The sequence below is a fragment of the Euleptes europaea genome, chromosome 3 (genome assembly GCF_029931775.1).
Source record: "Euleptes europaea isolate rEulEur1 chromosome 3, rEulEur1.hap1, whole genome shotgun sequence".
Taxonomy (NCBI): Eukaryota; Metazoa; Chordata; class Lepidosauria; order Squamata; family Sphaerodactylidae; genus Euleptes; species Euleptes europaea.
In genome coordinates this window covers 4369443-4394928 of record NC_079314.1, presented here as the reverse complement: position 1 = coordinate 4394928, position 25486 = coordinate 4369443, and the positions used below count along the sequence as shown (strand labels likewise).

Below are 25486 nucleotides of genomic sequence, written 5' to 3'. Positions count from 1 at the left end.
TCTGTTAAAATCTGCTAAGTGGGTTTTGAGCAAACATAAGACCCGTGGGCTGGATCCGGCCCCTTGAAAGCTCTTATCCAGTCCATGAGCCAGCTGAAGCGTCTCTCTCCCCCCCCCCCCCAACTCTCGATCTGGGCTGTCAAGGCATGGCCCAGTCTGACTAAGTGACATTTATGTCATATCTGGTCCTCGTAACAATTGAGTTCGACACCATGTTCTAAAGGATCATTTTAGGGTCTTCTGGTATTTAGGTAAAAGGTAAAGGTCCCCTGTGCAAGCACCGGGTCATTCCTGACCCATGGGGTGATGTCACATCCTGACATTTCCAAGGCAGACTTTGTTTGCGGGGTGGTTTTGCCAGTGCCTTCCCCAGTTGTCTTCCCAGTCGTCTGGTATTTGGTCATGGGTAATTCCTTCTATGCACTGGCAAACCACCTCTGTTAGTCTCTTGCCATGAAAACCCCAAAAGGAGTTGCCATAAGTCGGCTGCGACTTGACGGCACTTTACACACACACAAATACACACACACACACAATTCCTTCTATATGTTGGAGAACTCTGCTGTAGGATCTCTTAACCTTGGGTCAGGACCACCAAATGTGGAAAGAATTTTCTTCTACACAACCATTTCTCCAACATAGACCTGAGTTGGTAGCTGAATGCAATTTGGATTTCTCTGGTGCTAGATGCTATCTGCTGGAGCACATTTCCTTTAACATTAGAGCATATGATTGCTGTATTCCTCTTGTAATGGTTCTCCCAAGTCCTGTTTTCAAGGTTTTCCATATCTTGTGTGCCTATTCCAACGATCCCATTAAATGATGTACAAAGGAAATGGATCCTGTTAAGACTGAGTATCTCTTTGATGTTAGATTTTCAAATGTGGTCAGCTATTTCTGGAGAGGGAAAGGCTGAGATAAATTTGCAAAGACAGGAACCTGGTGAACATCTTTGCCTGTCATTCTTGTTAATATTTCTGCTCCAGATAATATTTTTCTCTTGTGTATGATGTCACAAAACCATTCCAAGCTGTAAATTTGCTGGGGTTTGGCTCTAACCTTAAAATTAGGGTGTTTTAAAAGAGGGGGATTACTCCCCCAGATTACCCCAATCACCCCCCCCCCCAGAAAAAGAGTATAACTGAGTCCTGAAAGTCCATACGATCCCTACCTTAGGACTGGCCATTCCATACAGCCTGCCACTCTGCTGGAGCTAGCAGCCATGCTAGAATACGCAGGGGGCAACCCCTGCCCCCTTTTTATTCCCCTTAGCCTACTGGAACTCTGTACAGACAACTCCTCTACAAGAATGGTGTAGTATTACCCCCTCATCAAAACCTGCTAAGTTACATGAACTCCTTTTGTCAACTAATCCGATTCTGAAAGACTGGAGTTTTTCAAAATCGGCTAAAGACTCTGCACCCCTTCACCCCTTCACCCAGGATTCCAAGTGATCTTCCGACTAAAAAGACTATTTAATTAAACTAAAAACTGAATAAGCAGGCAAACAAAACAATCGGAAAGAATTGAGTGGCATAAATAGCTACCAATCTGCGGCTGCGGCGTAGAAGGGGAGAGGAGAAACCTTTCACTTTCAATTCTCCATTCCTTTACCTTAGGAGAGTCCTCCAGCCACATTTTCATTCAGGAAGCGGCTTCTCTAGGAAGACAGGAAACCATAGTGGGCTGTTGGGCCGGATGTGCCCCACTCAGTGTAGCAGCAAAATAAATCCTACCCTCTTTAATCATAGAGTGGGAGCGACGGAAAGCCCACTGCCTCACAATTCCCTGTATACTTCCTGGAACAAGCTCCAAAGCCAAGCCAGAGCCTTCTAATAACTTAGTAGCTTTTTTGCACTGAGTTGCCTGCTTATATTTAACTTACTAGTCTGGAAAATACAAAAGCCACAGACAATCATGGAAAGTAATCTTCAAAAGATACAGGAAATGTTGGCCATACAAACTGAATTATTAAAGAAGAAGTTTGAACAAGTTTCCATGCAACAAGAACAATCAGCTATACAAATGACTTTAATTATTACTCAAAAATTTGTTGGCATAATAAATGAGATCAAGGAAATAAAAGATCAAATTACAGTAATGAAAAATGGCATGAATAAGATGGAACTTTCAGTTAAAAACAACACTGAAGAATTGAAAGGAGTTAAAATGGACATGAAATCTCAAGCACAACAAATTGAAGCAATACGACTCCAGGAAGAGCGAGTGAAGGACCAACTAGCTGTTTTGGACCTGCAACAGAGAGAATCTAACCTGCGCATATTCAATTTGCCTGAAAGACTAGGGGCACCAGAGAGACTATCATAAGATCGCTTGCTGATATATTTCATTTAAATGAACAAGAATTAAATGATGCAATAAACAAGATATACAGAATCCCCTTGTCAACTCGAATACAGAAAACAAAAGCTAGAGAGATCTTGGTCTCCTTCTTTGACATCAGGATGAAAAATATCATTTGAAACTTCATTTGGAGAATCATCTAAGTGTAGATGATACACCGTTAATAATTCTCAAAGACATTCCTCGTCACCTGATTGAAAAGAGAGCCATCTATAAAGATTTTGCTGAGACACTGAGAAACAAGGGAATAAAATACAGCTGGCTGCTACCACAAGGACTTACCTTCTCCTATAAACAAGTTAAACATGCCGTCAATTCGTTGGAAGATATCAAAAACTTTTTGACAAGAAATAATGAGCTGTCCATACTACAGGAATACAAGAAGAAGAATTAACAGCCCAAGGAGCAATGGGTAAAGTTTGTCACAGACAGGAGACCACTTCAAGAAAGCATGCAGATGGCAACAGAAACTCCAGACAGAAGAAAAAGTCTAAAAAGAAGGGTTAAGAAAGCCGGAAGAATACCAATTTGACTCTTAATATGGGAAATGGGGGGCGGGTAGAGGAAAAATTATATCAATTTAATTTTTTACTTGGGAAGTTTTTTTTAAGGTCTAATCCATTTTTTATGACAGAGATGAGTGACTGGAGAAAATTATGTTAATGAGTTTTGTTATGTCTCTGTTTTCATTTTTTAAATGATTTTCTTTTTTTCTTTTCTCTTTATTATTAATATTATATTATTATTGCTTATTGAAAAGTACTAAATAAGGGGAAAGTATAACATTAAAATAATGACTTTAAGGATTAGAAAATATTAATACAAAGGAGACACCAGATATTTGTAGGGAGGGAGGAAGTCGGTGGGGAAGTCAATTATAATTAATTATATTTAATATTGAAAACATACACCTAATAATTCTTTAATTTTTTATCGATTCAAAGATTGGTATATAGGATGTATTGTCAAATGAGATGTATAGCAATTATTGAAATATATATATATATATATATATATATATATATATATATATATATATATATATATATATATATATATATATATATATATATATATAAAGAAGTTTGAAGGAGTGGGGAAACCAACCCAGTGCACCAGATGAGAGTCCACCGCTCTTAACCACTACACCACTCTAGGATATAAATTGCTTAACATTACTGAGATGATATACATTTGTATGAACATTAAGGGTTAAGATGACAAAACTTGCCCTTTTATTTTCAATCGCTCTCAGTCCTAATTTTTTGCCTCTGCTGTGTTCCAGGAAGAAGATGAAAGGCTCACGGTGCCTAACGGTAGCCACCGCTTTCCTTACGCTGGTTGCCCTCAAGGCCTATATCGAGTGGTCCGCTGAACAGGACGAGCAATTCCCGACCCCTCATGAGGCCAACTGGCAAACCAGTGCTTTCACGCCTGCCCAGACCACAGTTGAAGATGCTGTGGCAGTAGCCCCACTTCGCTTCAATGCATCCCTACAGCAGCTGCGCCAGAGTATCCCGAAATCCAAAGCCTACTGGAATGAGAAGCAGCACCAGATCTTCCAAGCGCTGGATGCGGGGTGGAGAAATGCTTCTAAGCATGAATGTGAAGGGCCCAGAGATGGAGAAAGGGTAAGCAGGATCAACGACTTTGGAACCTACTCACAGCTTTATAGGAACTTTATCCTGTACGATGAATGCCGGAACTTTCGACTCTTGATTAACCAGCCGGGTAAGTGCACCCACAGCAAGAACCGCACTTTTCTGCTTCTGGCTATCAAATCTCTGCCAGGGAACTTTGCTGCCCGCCAGGCTGTGCGGGACACCTGGGGACAGGAGGGTGAGCATCACGGGTTACCGGTGCGCACTGTCTTCTTGCTGGGATCAGCTGGGGGCCAGTATGGGCCCAACCTGCAAGGCATGGTGGAGTACGAGAGCCAAACCTTTGGGGACATCTTAATGTGGGACTTTGAAGACACCTTCTTCAACTTAACACTGAAGGACTTCCTCTTCCTCAACTGGACGCTGGAGCATTGCCGGGATGTCCATTTTATTCTCAAAGGGGATGATGACGTTTTCATCAACACGCCCAAGGTCGTGGACTATCTGAGCTCTTTAGATGACCGCAAGCCGATTTACATGGGCCAAGTAATGGCCAATGCTTCGCCATTCCGGGTCCGCAACAGCAAGTACTACGTGCCCGAGTCATACTACATGGGGCCCTACCCGGCTTACGCGGGCGGTGGGGGCTACATCTTCTCTGGCATGCTGACCCAGTGGCTCCACGTCATCTCTCAATACATACCCTTCTACCCAATAGATGATGTTTACACAGGACTGTGTTTCCAAGCTCTGGGCATCCGCCCTGAAACACATACTGGCTTCCGGACATTTGATATTGCAGAGAAGGATCGCGATAACCCCTGCGTACACAGAGAATTACTCTTGGTACACCAGCGTAGCCCACATCAGTCCCTCCATCTCTGGAAACAAATCAGGGACCCCAGCCTCACATGTTGAGAGACCCAGAAACAATCCAGCCTCTTTCCATTGAGGTTAAAGGTCCTTGTTGGGACAGCCTGCAGATGCAGCCTGCAGATGCAGGAGTGGAACATCCTTTAAGGTTGGATGCTGGCGCCTCCTGCAAGGGAGAGCATTGCCTCCTTGCAAATTCCATGCATGGAGGCAGGGTCCTTCTGAACCCCAGCTCCTGAGGAAAGGCAAGGGCTGCCAACTCTCTTGCTTCCAGATGCATCTGCCAGCAGCTCTTGGAAACAGACCCTTGGAGAAGACGAACCAGGGTCTGAGCCTTTTATGTTCACGGCAACACCAACCTGTCAAGTGGTACAGGGGAGATAGCAAGGTGGAGAGGGGGAAAGGTTCCCTATAGTGGGCAAGCGATGGGCGACCCTCCAGAATGCCAGGTACAACCCCCATTGGGGGTTGATGGAAAGGGGCCCATTTCTCACTTCAGTCCAGTCCCTGACAACTGCAGTTGAAGCGGACCTTGGGTCACAAGACTGGGAAAGATGCTCTGCCTGAGGGCTCAAAGGGATACCAGCACTGAAATTAGATTGGAGACATTTTGCCTCAGTCTAAGACAGTTCCTTCTCTTTCCTTCACCTGTGTAACTTAATTTATTGCAAGGGAGAAAACAAACTAGCCATGCTTTTGGGGAAAGAGAAACTCTAAACGCACGTTGAAGTAGATGGGATTAGTCAGGAATATGGTGATTTTACCTGTTGCCTCAAATTTAAACAGTGGTTACTTACTTGGCTTGCCCAGGCTAGAGAGAAGGGTTACCTGCGTTGACTCTTAATCAAACTCAGACTCCAATTTGATGCTTGCTTTCGGTCCCATCAGATACATTTCAGGTGCCTCTTAAACATTTTTTGTGAAAATCATGGTTACAGAAGGTTACACTTGAGACCTGGCCTGGCCAGTCAGGAATGCTTTCAAAAATTCCAGAACACCGAGACATGTGGACCTTTCTGCCTCCCTTATAAGGATAGGCTTATAGACTCTGATCCTAGCCCCAGGTGCTAGGATGGCCACTGTAATTCCTGGCCTTTATTAAGTATCAACACACAGTTGGTGCTTTCATTTCCTTTAAAAGAAAGGTAAAAGGGAGGTGGGGGGAGTTTCACCTAAGCAGACAAAGGGCAAGAAAAAATTAGACCCACCCACTCTTTCTTCACCTGGTGAATAGCTGCATTCTTCCTGACGAAGAGATCAGTGTTACTTGAAACCGACTCCCTCTGTTTGTGGCTTTCCCTTGTAGGGCTGACACGCCCTCAGCCAGGTAAACACAAGGTTGTTGAATCGTTAACAACCTTGCATTTGTTTCCTCCATAAATCTCCTAGGGTTTAGCTAAGGCTTAAGGAGACATTGTAAAATAAAAGAAAAACATTGTGCCATTTCCATGACTGTTAAGTCCTTTCCCAGCACAAAAACTCGAAGAAGGTTCCAATGTTTTCATGTGACCTATTTAAAGGGCAGGGAAAACTGTTTCCTGCCATGCCCATGAAGTGATGTTACATGTTAAAACACATTTTAGATGCTGTACTGATTGATTTGTTATTGTAGTTATTTATGGTTATGTTGGGGTGGTCTTTGAAACAGCTCAGTGCTGCTTTAGGGAGCTACATATTACTGAAATCAAGCTGGTTCTGAACACTGATCACACAGATCACAGGGCATGCCTGATGCACTTTCAGGCAAACCTCACAATGAAAATTAATGAAGGAAAATGCTGATGTGTCCCAAATCATAGTGGTGTTTCCAATATGTGCAAAGAGAAGTGCCACTTTTCAGTGTTAGGTTTAAATGGGAAAGCAGCTCACCTTTGCGTCAAAAACTAAAAATGGAAGGACAGCTGATGAACAGAATGGAGTGGACAGACTTGGGTTGCGGGGCAGAATGCAAAAATGGGGCAAAGGGATTTTCCAAGTGTTGTCAGGTGACACATCTCTGCTTGCAATGCATGAGCAAAGCATAAAGGCAGCCCTTGTTAGAGAAACTCCACCAAGCACTGCTTACAATTTCAACCCAATTTGGTAGCATGTAGGACTGTGAAAATGGTCGAAACAAAACCAGACCAAGACACCCCACCCGCCCAGGATAGTGGTTTTTGCCCCAGAAGTGCTGCGTTTGCAGTGTGTGATTATGGGATATGCCTGCCCTATCCACCCCCAGGCTCACAATGAGATGAAACAGGCGACTTGGCCCCTCAATAAATCATCAGCTGTTTCAACCAGAAGTCTGCAGGGCTGTGTTTCAGGATTAGTTTCTTAAACCCCGAATTGTGCAAAAGGAAAGAGTTTGCAAGTCACTTTTCCCTTACAACCTCCGTCCTTTCTCGGAACAGCAATGATCTCAAGAGACAGAAGACATGAAGGCCGGAAGCGATCTCCCCATAAACATTTTATTTGTTTCCCAACCTCCCTTGCTGTTGTCCTAGACTACCTGCATTCACCTGTGACTCCCCACAGTCCCAAATGTAACTATTTCATTCAGCAGTAATGTCCCCAATTGAGCTATAACAGACCAACAAAACTCTGCCACCCCACCCCAATCACTCAAAAAGAGATGCCGAAAACATACACATTTGGGTTTTCAATGAAAGCCCAATCAAGACACCCGTCTCTTTAGTAATTCATCACTAAAGCCCTCCCAACTTCTAAAAGGTCCCAAATCCTATGGAAAATACTTTAAAAAAAAAAAAACTTGTCCCCTTATAGTGTGTTGATCAACTGACCAAGACAAATTTCAGGGTGATATCCACTTTTCCAAATGAGATCATATCCTCTAGATGATACTGTTAAGGGATATGTATGGGGTTCTCCTGGAAAGGCACAGGTTGTAGTTTGCCCCTGATCCACAGCAGTATCTTCACAGTGCCAGCCAGGCGGGAAATCTCATGAATGCCCAAATCACCCCAAGCGGTACTTGATTCCAGGGACACCAAAGATGAGATTGGAGATCTTTCTAGTAGAAGTGTTTCCTTTCCAGACACGAGCTCATCCATAGAAAGAAGCTGAGACGCCACCCACCATTTTGTGCATTTCAGAATGACAGCCTCAAGGAAGGCAGCCGGGTTGTGTCAGGTTTGGGGGGGGCTGCATTAAGAAAACCAGCAGAGATAAGGCACTGCGGTTCCACAGAAAGAGAGAGCTGGGAGCCTTATTGTGCTTTATGTAAGTTGCATGCAAGCACAGCCCAGTAGTGCAAGGGTGGATTGGGGGGTGGGTGGCAGCCACCCCAGCCTACCCCCTCTCCCCAAAAGCTATGCATGCACAACAGGACTTCTTGAATTCTTAAAAAGACACAAGAGTTTGGGAAGTCCCATTGAGCACACGTGGCTTGCTGTGCTGTATTTAACCACCACCAAGAAAACGAGAATAGCATTAGGCGGTCCAGATCCTGGTGGGAAAGTGTATTATACCTCAGGGTGGGTTGTGACGGTGGCTTTGTGGCACCCCTTGATGAGTTACCACTGTTTGCAGCTTATGCTGTAAAACTGAAGGTAAAATAGCCATTAGAGGTCACTAGCAGAGGCAGGCTTGGAGCCCCCAGAGTCACCCCCAATCCCAGGTCTGTATCCCCCTGCACAGATCCCAGGCAGGGCTGAACAGCTCCCCCCCGCACTCTCACCACAAGGACAAGGCTGCCCAAATGTGATGGGGTCGCTGTTTTCGGCTCAAGAATCAGTTTTTGACCCAGACTCCTCTCCTGGGCCCCAGTTGCTGGTGAGGGCAAGTGGGGGTGGGGGATAAGGGGGGATTCACTTCTCAAACTGTCCCAGGGGATAATGTTCGCCGTATTGCTTGAGGTGATGCTCCAGGGATTCCTGCTGCTTCTGGATATGCCAAGGCGTTTCGCAGTAAACGTCTGAGAACAGGAGCTGGGGCTGGGGCTTCAATTTGCGCTCAGCCTCCTCAAAGGCTTCCATCACCTAGAGAAAAGTGACAGAATGAAAAGGGGAGCCAGAGATGGTGTCCCCGCTCACCCAAATGGAGGCTCCAGTCTGGCAAGCCTGCGTTGGACTTTAAACAGAGGATTGTCAGATTGTGTGAAGGACAACAGAGTACAAACCCATCTTGCCTGCAACACTTCTGTCCCCCACATAGAACAAAAGTAGGCAAACTATGATGTGTATCTCCCGTCTGGTCTGCAGGTGCTTTTCATCTGACCCTAAAGCTGCTTCACCATTTGGTTGGAGCACCAACATGTCAGACTGTAAGGGGCAGATACTCCTGAGAAACTGTTAAACGGTTTCGAGGACAGCTGGAGTTGCAGGCGTTGCCCTAAGGCAGAAAAATTTGCCCTTCCCTGCACAGAACATTGCTCTCTCATCTGAAAAGGAAGTGGAGGGTAACTCTGGAATATCCTCCCAGGATATTCCCCCATGGGGAAAGGAGGTGGGGGAATGAACTGCTGTTGGTAAAGCATGTGCAAACAGAACAGGTGAGCCTTCCTGAGTCCTTAAAAGATCTTTACAGCATTCACCTTTATTCACAGAATTCTTAATCTTGCAAGATTTGAATCCAGTAGCACCTTGTTTCTGACAAAGGGAGTTTTGACTGTTGAAAGCTTACACCCTGGAAATCTTGTTGGTCTCTAAGGTGCTCCTGGACTTGAATCTTGCTCTTCTACTTCAGACCAACATGGCTACCCACCTGAATTAACCTTGCAAGGATACTTGAACATTTCCTATCAGGAGGTCCCCAGCAAGCCTTTGCAAAAATATATCTGAGCAAAAAGGGGAACATAACTCCTCAATCCCTGACTCTTTGTGAGAACAAGGCCTCCCCATCCTCCCCCCTCCCCAATTTTTTGACTTTGTGGGGGATTACACTGCCCGACCGGGTCTTCAATGGCTCCTATTATGAGAATTATAATTATATATATATTATTATATATTATCCTCCTATTCTAAGAATGCCATCTTGTTATTTTATCTCTGTTTATATTGTATTAGGATATTGTGGTTTTAGCTGATGTTACCTGCTCTGAGCCCAGCCTGGCTGGGAATGAGGGTGAGCTATAAATGTAATAAATAAATAACATAAACAATGCAGGAGTCTTTCGCTAAAACAGATAAAAGGAAGTATTTTTTCACACAACGCATAGTAAAACTGTTGAACTCCCTGCCCCAGGAAGTGGTGATGGCTGCCAGCTTGGAGGGCGTTAAGAGGGGAGTGGACATATTCATGGAGGAAAGGGGTATTCATGGCTATTAGTTAGAATGGATACTAGTCATGCTGCATACCTATTCTCTCTAGTATCAGAGGAGCCTGCCTATTATTTTGGGTGCGGTGGAACACAGGCAGGATGGTGCTGCTGCAGTCGTCTTGTTTGTGGCTTCCTGGAGGCACCTAGTTGGCCACTGTGTGAACAGACTGCTGGACTTGATGGGCCTTGGTCTGATCCAGCAGGGCCTTTCTTATGTTCTTATGTTAACCAAAGTGAGGCCTGGTTTGCACATGCTGCCAAAAGAGGGGGTAGAATGGACTATTGTTTCAGACTGATGGTGCGGGATTCCTTGCAAAGAGAAATCTAGCAAACAACTTCCTTGCAGAGAGAAATCTAGCAAAGCAGGGCAAAAGGTTGCTCTTTAACATAGGAAAGCCCTCCAAAATGTCATTCTCCACGATCCCATCATTGGTACAGTCCACCTAATTTTACCACCTTACAACACCGCCTGTGTGAACCAGTCTTTTCACTGGATGAGAAAACTGTACAGGCTCTTTTCCTGAAACTGAACTCCCTGTGGAGAAAGCCAGGACAATTAACTCAATTTGGACCGACGCTGTGAGAATACAGATCTTTCTCTCCTGCTGTGTCTATGTGAGCCAAGTAGATTCAGAGCGAGGGAGGGATGTGCACCCTCCAAGTCACTCACCCTCTTGCGGGATTTCTTGCGCCAGTTTTTCTCCTGATCCTCGTCCCACCAGCCTTGGCCCACCATATAGTGACGGAGCCGAGAGATTGGGTGATCCTGTTTGTCCCAGTAGTTGACCTCGTCCACCGAACGGTAGGCAGAGCTGTCATCACTCGTGCTGTGGTGTCCAATCCTGAGAGGAGGAGCAGCCAATCCATCAGGAAAACTTCTTAGCCCCGCCCCTTCCACCCTAGGCCATCACCTAAACTCCTCAGCCCCGTCCACTCCACTCTAGGCCGCTGCCTACCAGAAATTGCTACAGCCAGGTGTCTGCCTCCAAACCTACCTGTAGGTCATGGCCTCAATGAGAAATGGCTGGTTCTCGGCAACTGCACGACGCCGGGCTTCCTTGGTAGCATTGTACACTGCAAAAACATCATTGCCATCCACCCGGATCGAGTGGATGCCGTAACCCGGACCCCGTGCAGCTGGGGAGGGAAAGGATTGTTGGGCTAACTTGCGATATGCATTCTGCAGTGCCTTCTCTGCCTCAAATACACAGCACCCTTCCGCCTCCCACTGTCTTCCTAGCTGCTTGAAATAGATGAGCTGCTAGAAGAGGGATAGACAGTACAGGAGTTTCACCTGCTAGTGTCGTAACAAAAGGTAAGGTGCACAGTCACATTTGACTATAGCAAATTCCCCCGATTGATCGTTTCAGCAGAGAGCTGTGTTGCTCTGTTGTAGAAGAGCTACATTCGAGTCCAGAAGCACCTTAGAGACTAACAAGATTTTCGGGGTGTGAGCTTCCAAGAGTGAAAGCTTCGTCAGAGATCCAATGAAAAGAGCTTTGACTCTTGAAAACCTATACTTGAAAATCTTGGTGGTCTCTAAGGTGCTTCTGGACTTGAATCTAGCTCTCCCCAGGTTGAGGAATGCACCCCAGTTCACTTGAGACCTCCAGGTCCGTAAACTTGAATGAAACACAATGCATTCCCATGTCTGTCCCAACATCTTTCAATTTCTTGCCCAATTAGTAAAGCAACTGTGTGTTCAAGCGGGCATTCCTGCCACATCCAAGCTGGCCCCCCACAGCCCAGTTTAAGCTCCTTAGAAACTTGCACCCCCTTTGCTTAGTCATCCCATAGCCCACCCGTTCCCCCTCTTACCAATCCCGTCGCCCCGGTACTGCTCAGATGTCGGGGTGGAGATGGCGTAGCCGTTGTTGCGGCAGAAGAAGATGATGGGGCACTCGAGGGTGGCGGCGAAGTTGAAGCCGGCGTGGGCATCGCCCTCGCTGGCAGCACCTTCCCCGAAGTAGCAGATCACAATCCGGTTGGTGTTCTCCCTCTTGATGGCATAAGCGGAACCAACAGCTACCGAGGCAGGGGGGAGGGAAGGCAGAGGGAATGAAAGCAGGGATGGGAATGGGGCTGTGCAGCTCGGCAAATCACTGAGGCTCCATTCACACTCACAGGTGTGTCATTTCAGCAAATTCTTTATTGAAAAAAGGGTCGGTCAAAGAAGACCAGCGTTTCAGATCCAGTGAGCCAGGAGTCCATATCAGCTCACCCAAAGGGCTGCCCTCGGGGTCTCCATGGCAGAAGCTGATGGGCACATTCTGTGGCTGTTCTGCAGCTCTGTCAACACGTGTCTCTATGCTACAGTGGTGCCCCTTTAAATTCTGTTGATTTCCTTGAGGGGCTTCAGAGGGTAATCTTGTTGATCTGAGGTAGAATAGCTAGATTTTCTGACAAGATTTTCAGGGTGTAAGCTTTTGAGAGTCAAAGGTTCCTTGAGAGGTGGGGCTCTGGTAGCCATCTTGGGATACGTGAGTTTAGTTTGGGCCCAAACCTTGTGAGAGCAGTATCTGCCTTTTTTGGGAGGGGGTGGTCCTGGGCTACCTAGAACCAGTACTTTATCACCAGAATCAGCTTTTCCTTACTGGAGTGCGCCTCTCCCTCATCGCCTGACCTGTTGCTAGGTGTCTCTGTTGCAAAGTGTGCCCCTTGAAATGTTTGGGGGCTATTAACATGACTTCACTGCATGTGACCTTCTTGTGAGAAATGTAGCCCTGTACATGTGAAGGTGACCTAGAAGGCACACCTGCCTGAGTAATCCTCCCCTGGGGATATTTGCTGCTGTGCATGTGATTGTAGCTCAGGGAGGGGTGGGATCTTGGCTGGAGAATGAGAGGGAGAGACAGCAGATGGGGTGCTCTTCTGCTCTTCTGTACAGGAGACACATATTTGACTAGATTTGGGACTGTAGGCTTGCATAGGAGAGACATGGGTGACTAGATTTGGGAATGTGGGTGAAATTAGGATAAGACTAATAGATGGGGGAACAACGTCGGGGGGGGGAAATAAAAGAGTTTTGGGTTGAGATCAAGAGCTTACCTAAAAATTGCATTTCAGTCTGCGGGCAGACAACTTAACTTGGGATATATGCCAAGTGACATTATCCCGTTCCCCTCAACATTAGGAACACAGTGGGTTTTTTTCTGCTGAGTTTTTTTACAGACACTAATAGCCTGAGAACAATCTTACACCAAAAACAAAAGAAAAGTCCAGCAACACCTTCAGCACTAACCAATTAATTTTTTCGTTTCAGAGGATAGCTGTGCTGGTCTGCAGTAGAGTACCTTAGATCCAAGGCCAGTAGTACGGACAAGATTTTTGGGGTATGAGCTTTCGAGAGTCAAAGCTCCCTTGACTCTCAAAAGCTCATACCTTGAAAATCCTGTTGGTCTCTAAGGTGCTACTGGACTTGAATCTAGCAATTTATTTGTCCGTTTTTAAGACTTCACAGGATGCTTCTTTGAGGGGGTTTTCTGCAGCACAGAAACACAGCTGCATCACTGGCAGTGCCACCACAAACCTCCATAAATTTATCATTTGAATGCTAGAATGCTAGAAAAGATATTTTGAGGCTTCTCTGTCCAGTCACGGGTACGCTTGTGATATATTCAGTAGCCCAGTAGACGGAGTTGGGTCCCAAAGTACACCAGATAACGAAGCAGATAACCTAAGTGGCCACTGTAGCAATGTAAGCTGCACTGGGTATGTGCAAATGTTCTGATGTCAGAGAACACCTCACCTCTTCATTTCTGCCTGGTGACGTATCCTGTGCCATACAAAAGGCTACACAATGTAATATGATTTAAAGCAGGGGTCCCTAATATGGTGTCTGTGGCACCATGGTACTTGCGAACACCTTTCATAGTGACGGGCAAGTGCTTTTTGAAAGTGGGCAGGGCCAGGTGGACTTTTCACAGCAAGGCTTCTGATGGGCCACTGGAGATTTGACTGTGTGCAGATTGTTAAAAACGCTGCTTTGGCAGCAGCTGCCACCACAAGGATCTTCATGGTGTGACTGAAGGAAAGCTGTGGCAGCCATTTTGACGCTGGCTCCACCTCCTGCAGCAGCCATTTTAGAGCAGTCATTTTGTGGCCACAGGCTTAAAAAGGTTGGGGACCCCTGATTTAATATGCTTTGTACTTCCTACAGGGTTGTAAACAGTCACTCAATTGTGGCAAGTAACTGTCTCCAGGTGAGGAGGTAGAGAAGTTTTTGTAAACGGAATGAAAAAAGGGGTTTGTTTGTGGCTTCCCAGGCTAGGTTATAAAAGACTTGCATTGGTATGGAGATTTGAGCGTCTAAAAATGTTTAAGGGCTAGTAACTTTTGTAGACTTATTTGTATGTCCAGCTAGCTCTTTAGTGAACAAGAGAAACAAAGCTTTGCTGAGCGCAGACAGGCTCCCAAGCCTGCGGGAAGACAGACTAGCAGCCAATCTCTCTTGTCCGAAACCCGAGCAGACATTGTGCATCCCCAACCTAAAACGGTACCTGGCGTGCAGGCCAGGGCCAGCTGCATCCCTCCCCAGAAGGAGACGCTGGATCTCACCTTGTGGGATCTGTGTAGCCAGCGGGGATGAGATGGTAACAAAGTGCAGATCTTTGCAGCCGTAATGCACAGGCATCTGTCGGCCTTTCCCAGGGTCACTGGCGTTCCCGTAGCACTGTGCCATGAACAGGTCTAGAGGGTACCCCCTGTGCATCAGGACGCCTGGAGAAGAGGGAAAGGAGGTGCAGGATTTGTTAGGAGAGAGCTGTGATGGGTATTTCACGCTGAGAATGTTCTAGAGCAGGAGTGTCAAACATACAGCCCCGGATCCAGCCTTTGTAATAAATGAGTTTGACACCCCTTTTCTAGAGTTCAGGAATAAGGTTATTTCCGAAAATAGTTCTTGCATAGGCAAGCCCGGGATAAGACAGACATGACATTTGGATCAAATGCAAAGCTTACATTGCAAAATAACCAAGGATCTTAAGATTGTAAGGGTTTTGCTGTGCTTGTTTTTCTTAAATATCCTAGAATAACAATGGCAATGTTGGCAACTCACAAGCCCCACCCCTGCTTTTTATTAAAGGGATTTGGGTTTCTGGTATGCCTCCTGGCTAGTACCATGGCCTGTATCATTGTCTATAATAAGTCATTTGGGGTGTAGTAATTGGCAGAGATCCGGGTCCTCCAGTGGGTAGACGGGAGAAGTAAATTTAAGGCCATCTGGTCACACAGCCCAGCATAGTGGGAAAAGGTGAACATTCATGCCAGAGCACGGCTATCATGTGCTGCCCCCTAGTGGTGGAGTGGTTTGCTTTGCCAGAGCTAGGCCTAGGAGGATAAGATTTTTTACTGAGGTCTCAACCAGACAAATCAGTGGGGACATATGTAACTTTAACTCTACTTTTTAAAAACTGCAGGAGATTCAAACAGGAGTTATGTTGGAATGTGTGTTTTCCCCTCATTTCCAGATGTAAACCACACACCCCATGTGTTTATATGTGTGTGTTAAGTGCTTCTGACTTATGGCAACCCTATGAATGAATGGCCTCCGAAACGTCCTAGCATTAACCGCCTTGCTCAGGTCTTGCAAACTGAAGACCATGGCTTCCTTTACGGAGTCCATCCATCTCATGTTGGGTCTTCCTCTTTTCCTGCTGCCTCCTAGCATATCATCACATTAACCAGTGACTCTTGTCTTCTCGTAATGTGACTAATGTACAACAGCCACTGTTTGGTCATTTTAGCCTCTAGAGCACTGGTTCCCAACCGGGGGTCCATGGACCCCCAGGGGTCCGCGAGAACTAAATTAAGGTCCGCAAAACAAAGTTATAAACCCATAATAAATTAATATTTTCAATTAAAAGTTCTCTATTATAAAAATAGATATTCAAATATTATTCTAAGTTTAATGTTTAACTAAGAGTTATGATTAAAGTTTATTTTCAAATTCTCGGAATTTTTATTTTGAACCTTGGGGTCCCTGCACTGAACAAAAAAGTCCTAGTGGTCCCTGGTCAAAAAAAGGTTGGGAACCACTGCTCTAGAGAGACACACCCCATAGCTATGGTTTTCTCCATAAGGGAAAACATACAGATGTTTGTATGCTCCCCCCCCCCAAGGGAAGAGAGTAGCTGGAGGAACTGAAACCAAAGAAAATGGTGTGGGGAGCACTGAAGGATTTTAAACCCTTCCTCCCAGTTCCATGGCCTAGGTTCTAGGCTTTTTCAGCTTGTGAAAAACAACTGCAGAGCTGATTGGAAACACTACATTCATCTGGACCTGTCCGTTACCTGCTTCCCGATACTGGCCGAACACCAGGTCAGTGTCATCGAGGGCAGCTGCACTGCCAATGTGCGTGCCTTCTTCCCCATAGTTGGTCATGTAGAAGGAGATCCGGCCCTATCGACAGAAGATGGAACTGACTGTCACAGATGGCTGAGGGCTCCAGCACTGCGTTACACCCACCAGAACATAGAATCATAGAATTGGAAGGGACCTCCAGGGTCATCTAGTCCAACCTCCTGCACAATGCAGGAAATTCACAACTGCCTCCCCCCCCACACACCACACACACAACTCCAGTGACACCTACTCCATGCCCAGAGGAAGGCAAAAAACCTCCAGGATCTGGCCTGGAGGAAAATTTGCTTCCAGACTCCAAAGTGGCGATCAGAATTACCCTGGGCATGTAAGAAAGGACCATGAGAGCCGAACACTGACTCATCCCTTCCTGCCCTCCCTCTCATGATCTTCCTGAATTCACTGAATCAGCATTGCTGTCAGATGGCCATCTAACGCCTGCTTAAAAAACTCCAAAAAAGGAGAGCCCACCACCTCCCAAGGAAGCCTTTTCCACTGAGGAACCGCTCTGTCAGAAAGTTCTTCCTAATGTTTAGCTGAAAACTCTTTTGATTCAATTTCAACCTGTTGGTTCTGGTCCGACCTTCTGGGGCAACAGAAAACCACACCATATTACAGCCCTTCAAGTACTTGAAAATGATTATCATATGACTCTCAGCCTGCTCCTCTCCAGGCTAAACATACCAAGCTCCTCCAACCTTTCCTCATAGGACTTGGTCTAGTAATATAATTTATTGCAGTTGATAGCATACGGGCCTGCCTAAATCTCCAGGACTGGACCTGGCAACCCGGTATGCAAACGCACTGACTGCTTTCCAGCCGCGCCCCTGCCTCAAACGCTACTGGGCAGTCGCGGCGTGGCTCATTTGAAACTGACACAGCCGCTCTCGCCAGCCCAGGCAACCAGCCATTAGGAACCAGATGCAAAGGGCCGTCTCTTGTGAGCCTGAGAGGAGCCATGTTCCTGTAAAACCTCTGTTCTAGCAGCAGCCATTTCGCAGAGAGCTGACAGCCACGTACTCAATGCGAGCTGCTCCCCCTCCCAACTTCCTCCGTTGCTCAATGGGTCGTTAGCAGTAATCCTGATATCCAGATGAGTCATCTCTCCTGTCCAGCTGCAGAGACCCCAGGACATTTGCACAGATCGCACCTATTGTTCCTGAATGTAAATCAGATCAGCGGAGAGATTCCTGACCATCTCGGGTTGCGAAAGCCATTGGCATTAGAAAAGATTTCCAAATTCTCACTACCCTGCCCCGGTAGACACAGCTTAATCCTTCTGCCACCTTTTGTCACCTGGGAACCTGGGAGGGGTCAAACCCCTCTTCCCGCCCCCAGAAAATAGTATAACTGGGATACCCCTGGCCCATTCTAGTCACCTTAGGTCTTTACTGGCATCTTTGCCGTTACTCTGTTGGTGTCGCGAGCCTTACCACGCTCCCTCCCGCCTTGCTGGTCAAGTCTACGGGAACCCCCCCCCCATCTTGGTCTTCCTTTTCAATCTGTTATTAGTCTACGTGAGTTGGACAACACCTCATCTAGATAAGGTAAATATTGGGTCAACGCTCTCCTGCCACGTTGGCAAACGTCTCTGTGCTACTGTCTGATATTTCTTAGCCTCTTGTATGTCTGTACTGCACCATTTGAATGCTTGAATACATAAACACTGTTTAATTTGGAACTCCTAGTCTCTGTCTTTATTCAAACGTCTCATTAAACGGATTCTGGTATAGTTGAGTGCGAGATCGCTATAAAAATACATAGTTACCGATTGCTCAGCTAATTTCCCCATATAAAGGAGCATTTCGGCTAACACAGTCATAGATCAGTAAATATAATATTGCATTGCTATGCTACAAATCTCCAGACCCCTCACTATCTTTGTTGCCCTCCTCTGGACACGTTTCAGCTTGTCTATATCCTTCTAGAATTGTGGTGCCCAAAACTGAAGACAATACTCTAGGTGAGGTCTAAAGAGAGCAGAGTAAAGCAATGCCATCACTTCATCAGACCTGGACACTGTACTTCTTTTGATACAGCCCAAAATCGCATTTGCCTTTTTAGCTACCGCATCACACTGCTGACTCATGTTCAGTGTATGGTCTACTAAGATCCCTTTTCGCACATACTACTGCCAAGACAAGTCTCCCCCATCCTATAATTCTGCATTTGATTTTTCCTACCTAGATGCAAAACTTTACATTTATCTCCATGGAAATTCATTTTGTTTTAGACCAGTTTTCCAGCCAGTGAAGATCATCCTGTATCCTGACTCTGTCTTCTACCATATTTGCTACCACTCCCAATTTAGTATGATCTGCAAATTTAATAAGCAGCCCCTCTCTTCCTTCATCCAAATCATTTATAAAAATGTTCAACAACACAGTTACCAGGACAGATCACTGAGGCACTCCACTTGTCACTCCTCTCCATTGTGATACATTGCAGAAGTGGTTCAGTTTTTCTTGCACTTCTCTGATAACTCCCCTGACAAACTGCTTCACAAGACTTCCTGTTTGCAGAAGCAAAAAGCTTAACACATATAGGATGTACAAACTTCTCAGCTTCTTACCGGGCTCCCTTAAACCCTTGAGCTCTTGCCCTTCGGCTCATGTCAAAGGCTCGCACCTCTAGCAAGGAGGAGCCTTACACAGTTTAAGGCTCGCCCAGCAGAGGGTGGGGCCAGCAGTCAGCCACAGGAAAAACAGACCCTCCCCAAACAGCAACAATCATAAATCCAGCATCTCTCTTTCCTCATCCTTCTCAGAGCCCAGCTGACTGTGGTCTGCTTCTTCTCAAACTCTGTTATACATTTAAACTCTCCAGAATGGAGCAGAGAAACTTCATTTGGCTGTCCTAAGGAACCGTTCGCACCTTACTTTTTGAAGTATGGTAGAAGAGGCCTGACCCACAACAGGCCTGCTCGAAACAGGGGTTGCCTGGTGGCCTTACCTGCCTCTGGGACTCGTACAGGATCCGGTCCATTGTATTGAGAAGCGTCATACTCCTGTAGAACTTCAGCACTTGCTCTTTAGGCAGCTGCAACAAGGGATGGGATGGAGCAGAACGGGAAAGAGGGTTGCATGAAAAATACTCAAATGGAGCAGGAAATAGCTATTCCCAGGCTCTGATTGCCAGGAGTATTCCCAGATGTTCTACAGAACTGCGAGTCCCGAACTGTCTCACCTGGGGGTCCTCACTGGGATTGATGATCTGCCCCTGTCGGTCCATAACCCGGTAGATGGGGATCCCTGAGATGACGTTGGGTTGGATGAACTCGAGCCTGTCCACAAACTCAGCCGAGGCACCTGGGAACTGAGGCTTCTCTTCCAGCGAGGTGAACTCTTCCTGCTGTTGAAAGGATCCCTGGTGTGTGTGTGTGTGTGTGGGGGAGACAATAAGCTATGAATGTGGCACCACACATATGGGACAACGAACCAAGCTTGCAGGTTTCTCAGACTTCAGATTTCCCCCACAACGGCTGCCACAAAAAGTCTTTCCATCCCGTTCCAAATGGGGGGCATAACACTAGAATTCACTTACAGCTGGGGGTCTTTATTTGCTGTAATCATAGATCAGCCAAGCCTGACAGATGGAGTCATTAGCACATCTACATATAATAACATTTCAAAGATACATAATAGTCTGATTTCAATAGGCGGCTTCCTTGTTAAACATGTTGAGGCACAAAATTTGGCCTGCAGTGGTTAAAGAAGTAGACAGTAGCCAAGACTGGGGGGCTGGCACCCAAGAGATGAGCTGTCCTGCAGTAGCACACAGAATACCTAGCAGGTTCATTTTCAGTATATAAAATGATTTTTTGTCACTTGCAATAATAATAATAATAATAATAAGAATAACAAGAATAACAACAAGAATAAAGGGAATAAAGTGATTATTAACACAAACAAAACTAATAATAATAAAGGTATTCCTGGAATAACCAAGATCTCAGAAGCTAAGTAGGGTCAGTGCTGGTTAGTACTTGGGTGGGAGACCTCCAAGGAATACCAAAATCGCTATGCAGAGGAAGGCAATGGCAAACTGCCTCTGTTAGTTTCTTGCCTGAAAACTCGGCTGCGACTTTATGGCACTTTACACACACACTCTTTCTGATGGGAATCCAAAGCAGCTTACCTCATTCTCTTCTCCTCTGTTTTCCCTCACAACAACCCTGTGAGGCAGAGATGCAAGAGGCTCTGCTCAAACTGACAGCCCTAGGTAAAGTGTGCAAGGGCCTAGCAAATGGTTGTGTCCACTATGATGCTAATAAATCTCTAGAACATATCTGCATAGCTGATTGACTCAGCAAGAAGTCTGCTTCTACAATTCTTAAATTACTGTCTTGGAATATAGCAGGGTGGAGAAATAAGGTGAAGGACTATGAATTCCTAGAATATATCAAGCAATTTGATATAGTCCTCCTACAGGAGACATGGTCTACAACTTCGATAGTGGTAGAGGGGTACAAAGCTTATTCCCTACCAGCTCTTAAATAAAACCCGAGGGGCCGTTGCCAAGCTGGCCTAGCCTTCCTTACTTCTTCACACTTAAAGGTAAAAGGTAAAGGTTCCCTGAGCAAGTACCAGGACATTCCTGACCCATGGGGTAACGTCCCGGACAGAGATTTTGGAGAGGGGAAAATGAGGAACTGAGGCAAATAGTGGTAACAAGGCAGGAAGTCCTAGAAAGTCTAGACCAGGGGTCTCAAAACTGCGGCTCCAGAGCCGCATGCGGCTCTTTGGCCCGTTGAGTGCGGCTCTCCGAACTTGGTTCTGAGCCCCTGGTCTTGCGCCCGCTCGAGCCGGCGCTGTCTCTCCCCACCCCCTGCCGAGAATGGCCGGGTCCCCCTTTTCCTTGCCCTTAATGGTTGGGACGCTAAAGCCTCCCCTCCCCTCTAGCCGTGCGATTGCTGGGCGGGCGGCTCGGCGGTTCCTGGCTCCCCCCCCCGCCTATCAGCTGTTGGGCGGGGCGGGCTTCCTTTGGTAGACCTGGCCTCCGGCTGAGTCCCATTGGGAGGCCATGTCTACCCACTGGCTTTCTTGGCGGTAGACCTGGACTCTGAGGAGGGGAAAAAGTCCCCCTTCAGAGGCCAGGTCTACCAATTGGCTTCTATGGGCCTCCGGAGACCAGGTCTACTGCCAAGAAAGCCAATGGGTAGACCTGGCCGCCCAATGGGACTCAGCTGGAGGCCAGGTCTACCAATAGGCTTTTATGGCGGTAGACCAGGCCTCCAGATGAGGACTCCGGACAGGGAGGGGGAAATGGCAGGGACTTACAATTTAATTTTTATCAATAAATAAGATCACTATTAAGTATGATATCAAGTTTTATTCTGTGTACCTATAGTTTAATTAAGATTTAAGACTTTAATTAAAGTTTATTAAGTTAATAAACAGTGTACCTACCTATTTAGTTTAAGAAATTTGGCTCTCAAAAGAAATCTCAATCGTTGTATTGTTGATATTTGGCTCTTTTGACTAATGAGTTTGCCGACCCCTGGTCTAGACAAACTGCAAACTAACAAGTCACAGGGACCAGACGGTATTCATCCTAGAGTTCTTCAAGAACTCAAATGGGAAATTGCTGAACTTCTAATAAAGATATGTAATATGTCCCTTCGATCAGCCTCTGTACCAGAGGACTGGCGAATGGCCAATGTAACTCCCATTTATAAAAAAGGTTCTAAAGGGGACCCAGGAAATTACAGGCTAGTTAGCTTAACATCTTTGTGCTGCAGCGAGTCTGAGTTTTGTATAATGGGTTAATCCAACTGTAGCTTAACTTTCATTTAAGTTACAGAATTGAGGAAGCATGGGGTGTGAAGCAGAGGTTCCTCATTCAAATCCCACTACAGCCTGGGATAATACTGGGAGACCTTACAGGACTGTTGTAAATTACTGAGATGCTTTCAGGAAAAGTATCGTGGTCACACTGTAGTGTGACAGGGTGATGGAATCTGGCAGTATAGACTATTAATATTTTTAATTTTACTGCTGTTCACCATCTTGGACACTCTTTGGAAAATGACTGTTCTCTCTCTGTTTAAACAACCCATCTGATTTGTCTACCAGTCTGAAGCTTAACTTGACAGTTGTTTTCTTTTAATTTGATAAAAATCCATTTTAGAGGTTGCTTGGAGGAGCTATTCAAAGAACAGCAGACAATTTCCAGATCGAGGAAGGAAAGTTTTAATGAATGGGAAGAATGTCCTTCTTGATGTCATTCCAAGAAGAAAAATGAAAAATGGACTCTTGGGTTTCTTCAGCCATCTAACCCCAGTAAACAGGGGGGTGGGGGGTGTAAACAGAAAGCAGTACGTGAAAGGAACACACACACACACACTCCCACGCCCCCTGCAAAGGGCCAATCGGATTGTAGGAAATCACCCCCTACTTGAATTCCCAGCTCCCTCCTAGAGTTTCTGCACATGAAGTAATTGAATTTCTTTCCCCCAAATGCTGCATGACCCCCCCCCCACACACACACACAAACCTTACACATGCTAATGTCTTTTAGTACATGCATAAGCCACATATTTACAAGGATCTGACTTGCTCTAAAGCAAGAACAGCCTTAATTGTAAACAGTAATGGAGTGGGAGGGTGCAACAATTGAAACCTATTTGGGATATTAATTGGCATACAGTGAAATGCTGTGAGCTGCACTGAGTCCATGGGATAGGGGATGTGGGCAGCCCTACAGACTATCCTGGCCCCCTCTGCAGAAGCGTTAATCCTTGATCTCTGCTCCCCTCCCAAAAGAGAGACCCATTTTCCTGGCTCCTTGCCTCCTCCCTATTCTATTCCCCCCCCCCACCTGCCAGAGCTGGGGAGTCTGGTACAAAGGTGATAGGTAAGGTTGCCAGCCTCCAGGTGGTGGCTGGAGATCTCCTGTGATTACAACTGATCTCCGTGTGATAGAAATCAGTTCCCCTGGAGAAAATGGCTGCTTTGGACTCTATGGCATTATACCCCATTGAAGTCCCTCCCCATACTCCACCCTCTTCAGATGCCACCCCCAAATCTCCAGGTATTTCCCAACCTGGAGTTGGCAACCCTAGCAGTAGGATGGAGAAGAAAGTTAAATCTGTGCTGAGTCACAAATTTGACTCCGCGATCTGGGGCCTGCCTCCCCCGCCCCCGCCCCCGCCTAGCCTACTTCACAAGGTTGTTGGCGGATAACATGGGGGCACACACGATTGATTTGTGTGTTTATTTATACTTCCAGCCCGCGCTCAATCTCCTGAGCCAGGCTCAGGGCGGCTAACAACATGGCATCAGATACAATAAAACTATAAAACACAATAAAACATGCAATACAGTATAAACACGGGGCGCCCAAAAAATTCCACCCCAAGCTCACTGAAGGAAGAGAAGGACCAACACATCCTTAAAATAACAATAAAGGACTGGAACCCGGGACTCCTGCCTTTCACTCACAGCTTCCCTCTTGCTCTAACCACTGGTCCCCCCCCCCCTGACTGGGGCACCCACTCTCGGGCTCCCGCGAACGGCCCCCTCTCTCAACCGACGCCCCCCGTCGCGCACTACGGAGGCCTCCCCCGCCTCCCGGCGCTGCAGCCCTCCCGAGGACCCTCCTCTGCGGCAGTTCTGCCCCCCCCGCCCCGCCCCGCCCGCCTCCGTGGGCGACTCACCCCTGCGTGGAGCCCCCAGCGGGGGGCGGGCAGCAGGGGGCGGCCCAGGCGCAGCAGGCGCAGCAGGCCGGCTCGCGTCGCCATCTTGCGCGGCCGCCCGGGCAGGTAGGTAGGCGGGCAGGCGGGCGGGCAGGCAGGCGGCAGGCAGGCGGGCGGGCGGGCCGCGCCTCTCCGCCGGGGCGGGCGGCGTTGCCTCGGGGGTTCCTCCAGCCACCCGTGCGCGCGCCCCCTTCCCAGACGCTTTCTCTTTCTTATGCCCCCCCCTCCCTCCCTCCCTGTATGGCTTTCCCGTCTGCAGGCTGCTTCCTGGCAGGAATGCAAAAACCCCTCTGGCCAAGGTCCGAGTCTGCACGTCTACCACGCTTTTATCCCGTTAGAGCAGCATTCCCTCTTTCCTTTACACCCTCACGACAACCTTGTGAGGTAGGCTAGTCCAAAAGAGAGTGAGCGTGCGGCCGAAAACCTCCCAGCGGGCTTCCTGGCAAAAAGGAGCGGGATTTGAGCCTAGGCCTGCCCTGCCGGCCTTCCCGTGGTTGTGTTTCATGGCCTGGCCAGTGATGCTTAGAGTTACCAGGTCCCTCTTCGCCACCAGTGGGAGGTTTTTGGGGTGGAGCCTGAGGAGGGCGGGGTTTTTGGAGGGGAGGGACTTCAATGCCATAGAGTCCAACTGGCAAAGCGCCCATTTTCTCCAGGGGAGCTGATCTCTATCGGCTGGAGATCAGTTGTAATAGCAGGAGATCTCCAGCTCGTACCTGGAGGTGGGCAATCCTAGTGATGCTCCAAGTTGGCACCCATGATCTATAGATCCATCTAGGGCATTTTTCGCTGGTTTTTCCTCCAGGGAGCTCAGAGCAAGGCACATGGTTCTCCCATCCCCATTTTTGTCTTCGCTGCAACAACCCTGTGAGGTACGCTAAGCTGAGAATGACTGCTCCAGGTCACCCATCAGGCTTCATGGCAGAGGCAGAATTTTAACCCAAAGCCCCCAGATTCTAGCGGAGCCAGAAAGGTGTAGTGGTTAAGAGCAGTGGTTTGGAGCGGTGGAGTCTGATCTGGAGAACCAGGTTTGATTCCACTCTCCTCCACATGTGCGGCGGAGGCTAATCTGGTGAACTGGATTTGTTTCCCCACTCCTATACAGGAAGCCAGCTGGGTGCCCTTGGGCATGTTACAGCTCTCTTAGAGCTCTTTCAGCCTCACCTGCCTCACAGGGTGTCAGCTGTGGGGAAGGGAAGGTGATTGTAAGCCTGTTTGATTCTGCCTTAAGTGGTGGAGAAAATCGGCATATAAAAACCAACTCTTCTTCTTCTGTCAGCCACCAGATTTAATCTTGGGCTTTTTTCAGAAGAGAGCACCCGGTGGTGGAGGGGA

General features: G+C 47.0%; 2 protein-coding genes across 2 annotated transcripts; one reads left to right on the top strand and one right to left on the bottom strand.

Annotated features, from left to right (window-relative positions):
* Positions 1-3656: 3656 nt before the first annotated feature.
* B3GNT8 (UDP-GlcNAc:betaGal beta-1,3-N-acetylglucosaminyltransferase 8) lies at positions 3657-4906 on the top strand. Its single transcript, XM_056847356.1, has one exon. It carries the CDS (start codon positions 3657-3659, stop codon positions 4881-4883), a length of 1227 nt encoding a protein of 408 aa, XP_056703334.1. The 3' UTR covers positions 4884-4906.
* Positions 4907-8630: 3724 nt separating this feature from the next.
* BCKDHA (branched chain keto acid dehydrogenase E1 subunit alpha) lies at positions 8631-24199 on the bottom strand. The gene is made up of 9 exons (XM_056845739.1): positions 24116-24199; positions 19645-19860; positions 19411-19497; positions 16389-16497; positions 14656-14817; positions 11917-12123; positions 11094-11235; positions 10769-10940; positions 8631-8818 (listed from the first exon to the last, which is right to left on the bottom strand). Exons 1-9 carry the CDS (start codon positions 24197-24199, stop codon positions 8648-8650), a joined length of 1350 nt encoding a protein of 449 aa, XP_056701717.1. The 3' UTR covers positions 8631-8647.
* Positions 24200-25486: the final 1287 nt, after the last annotated feature.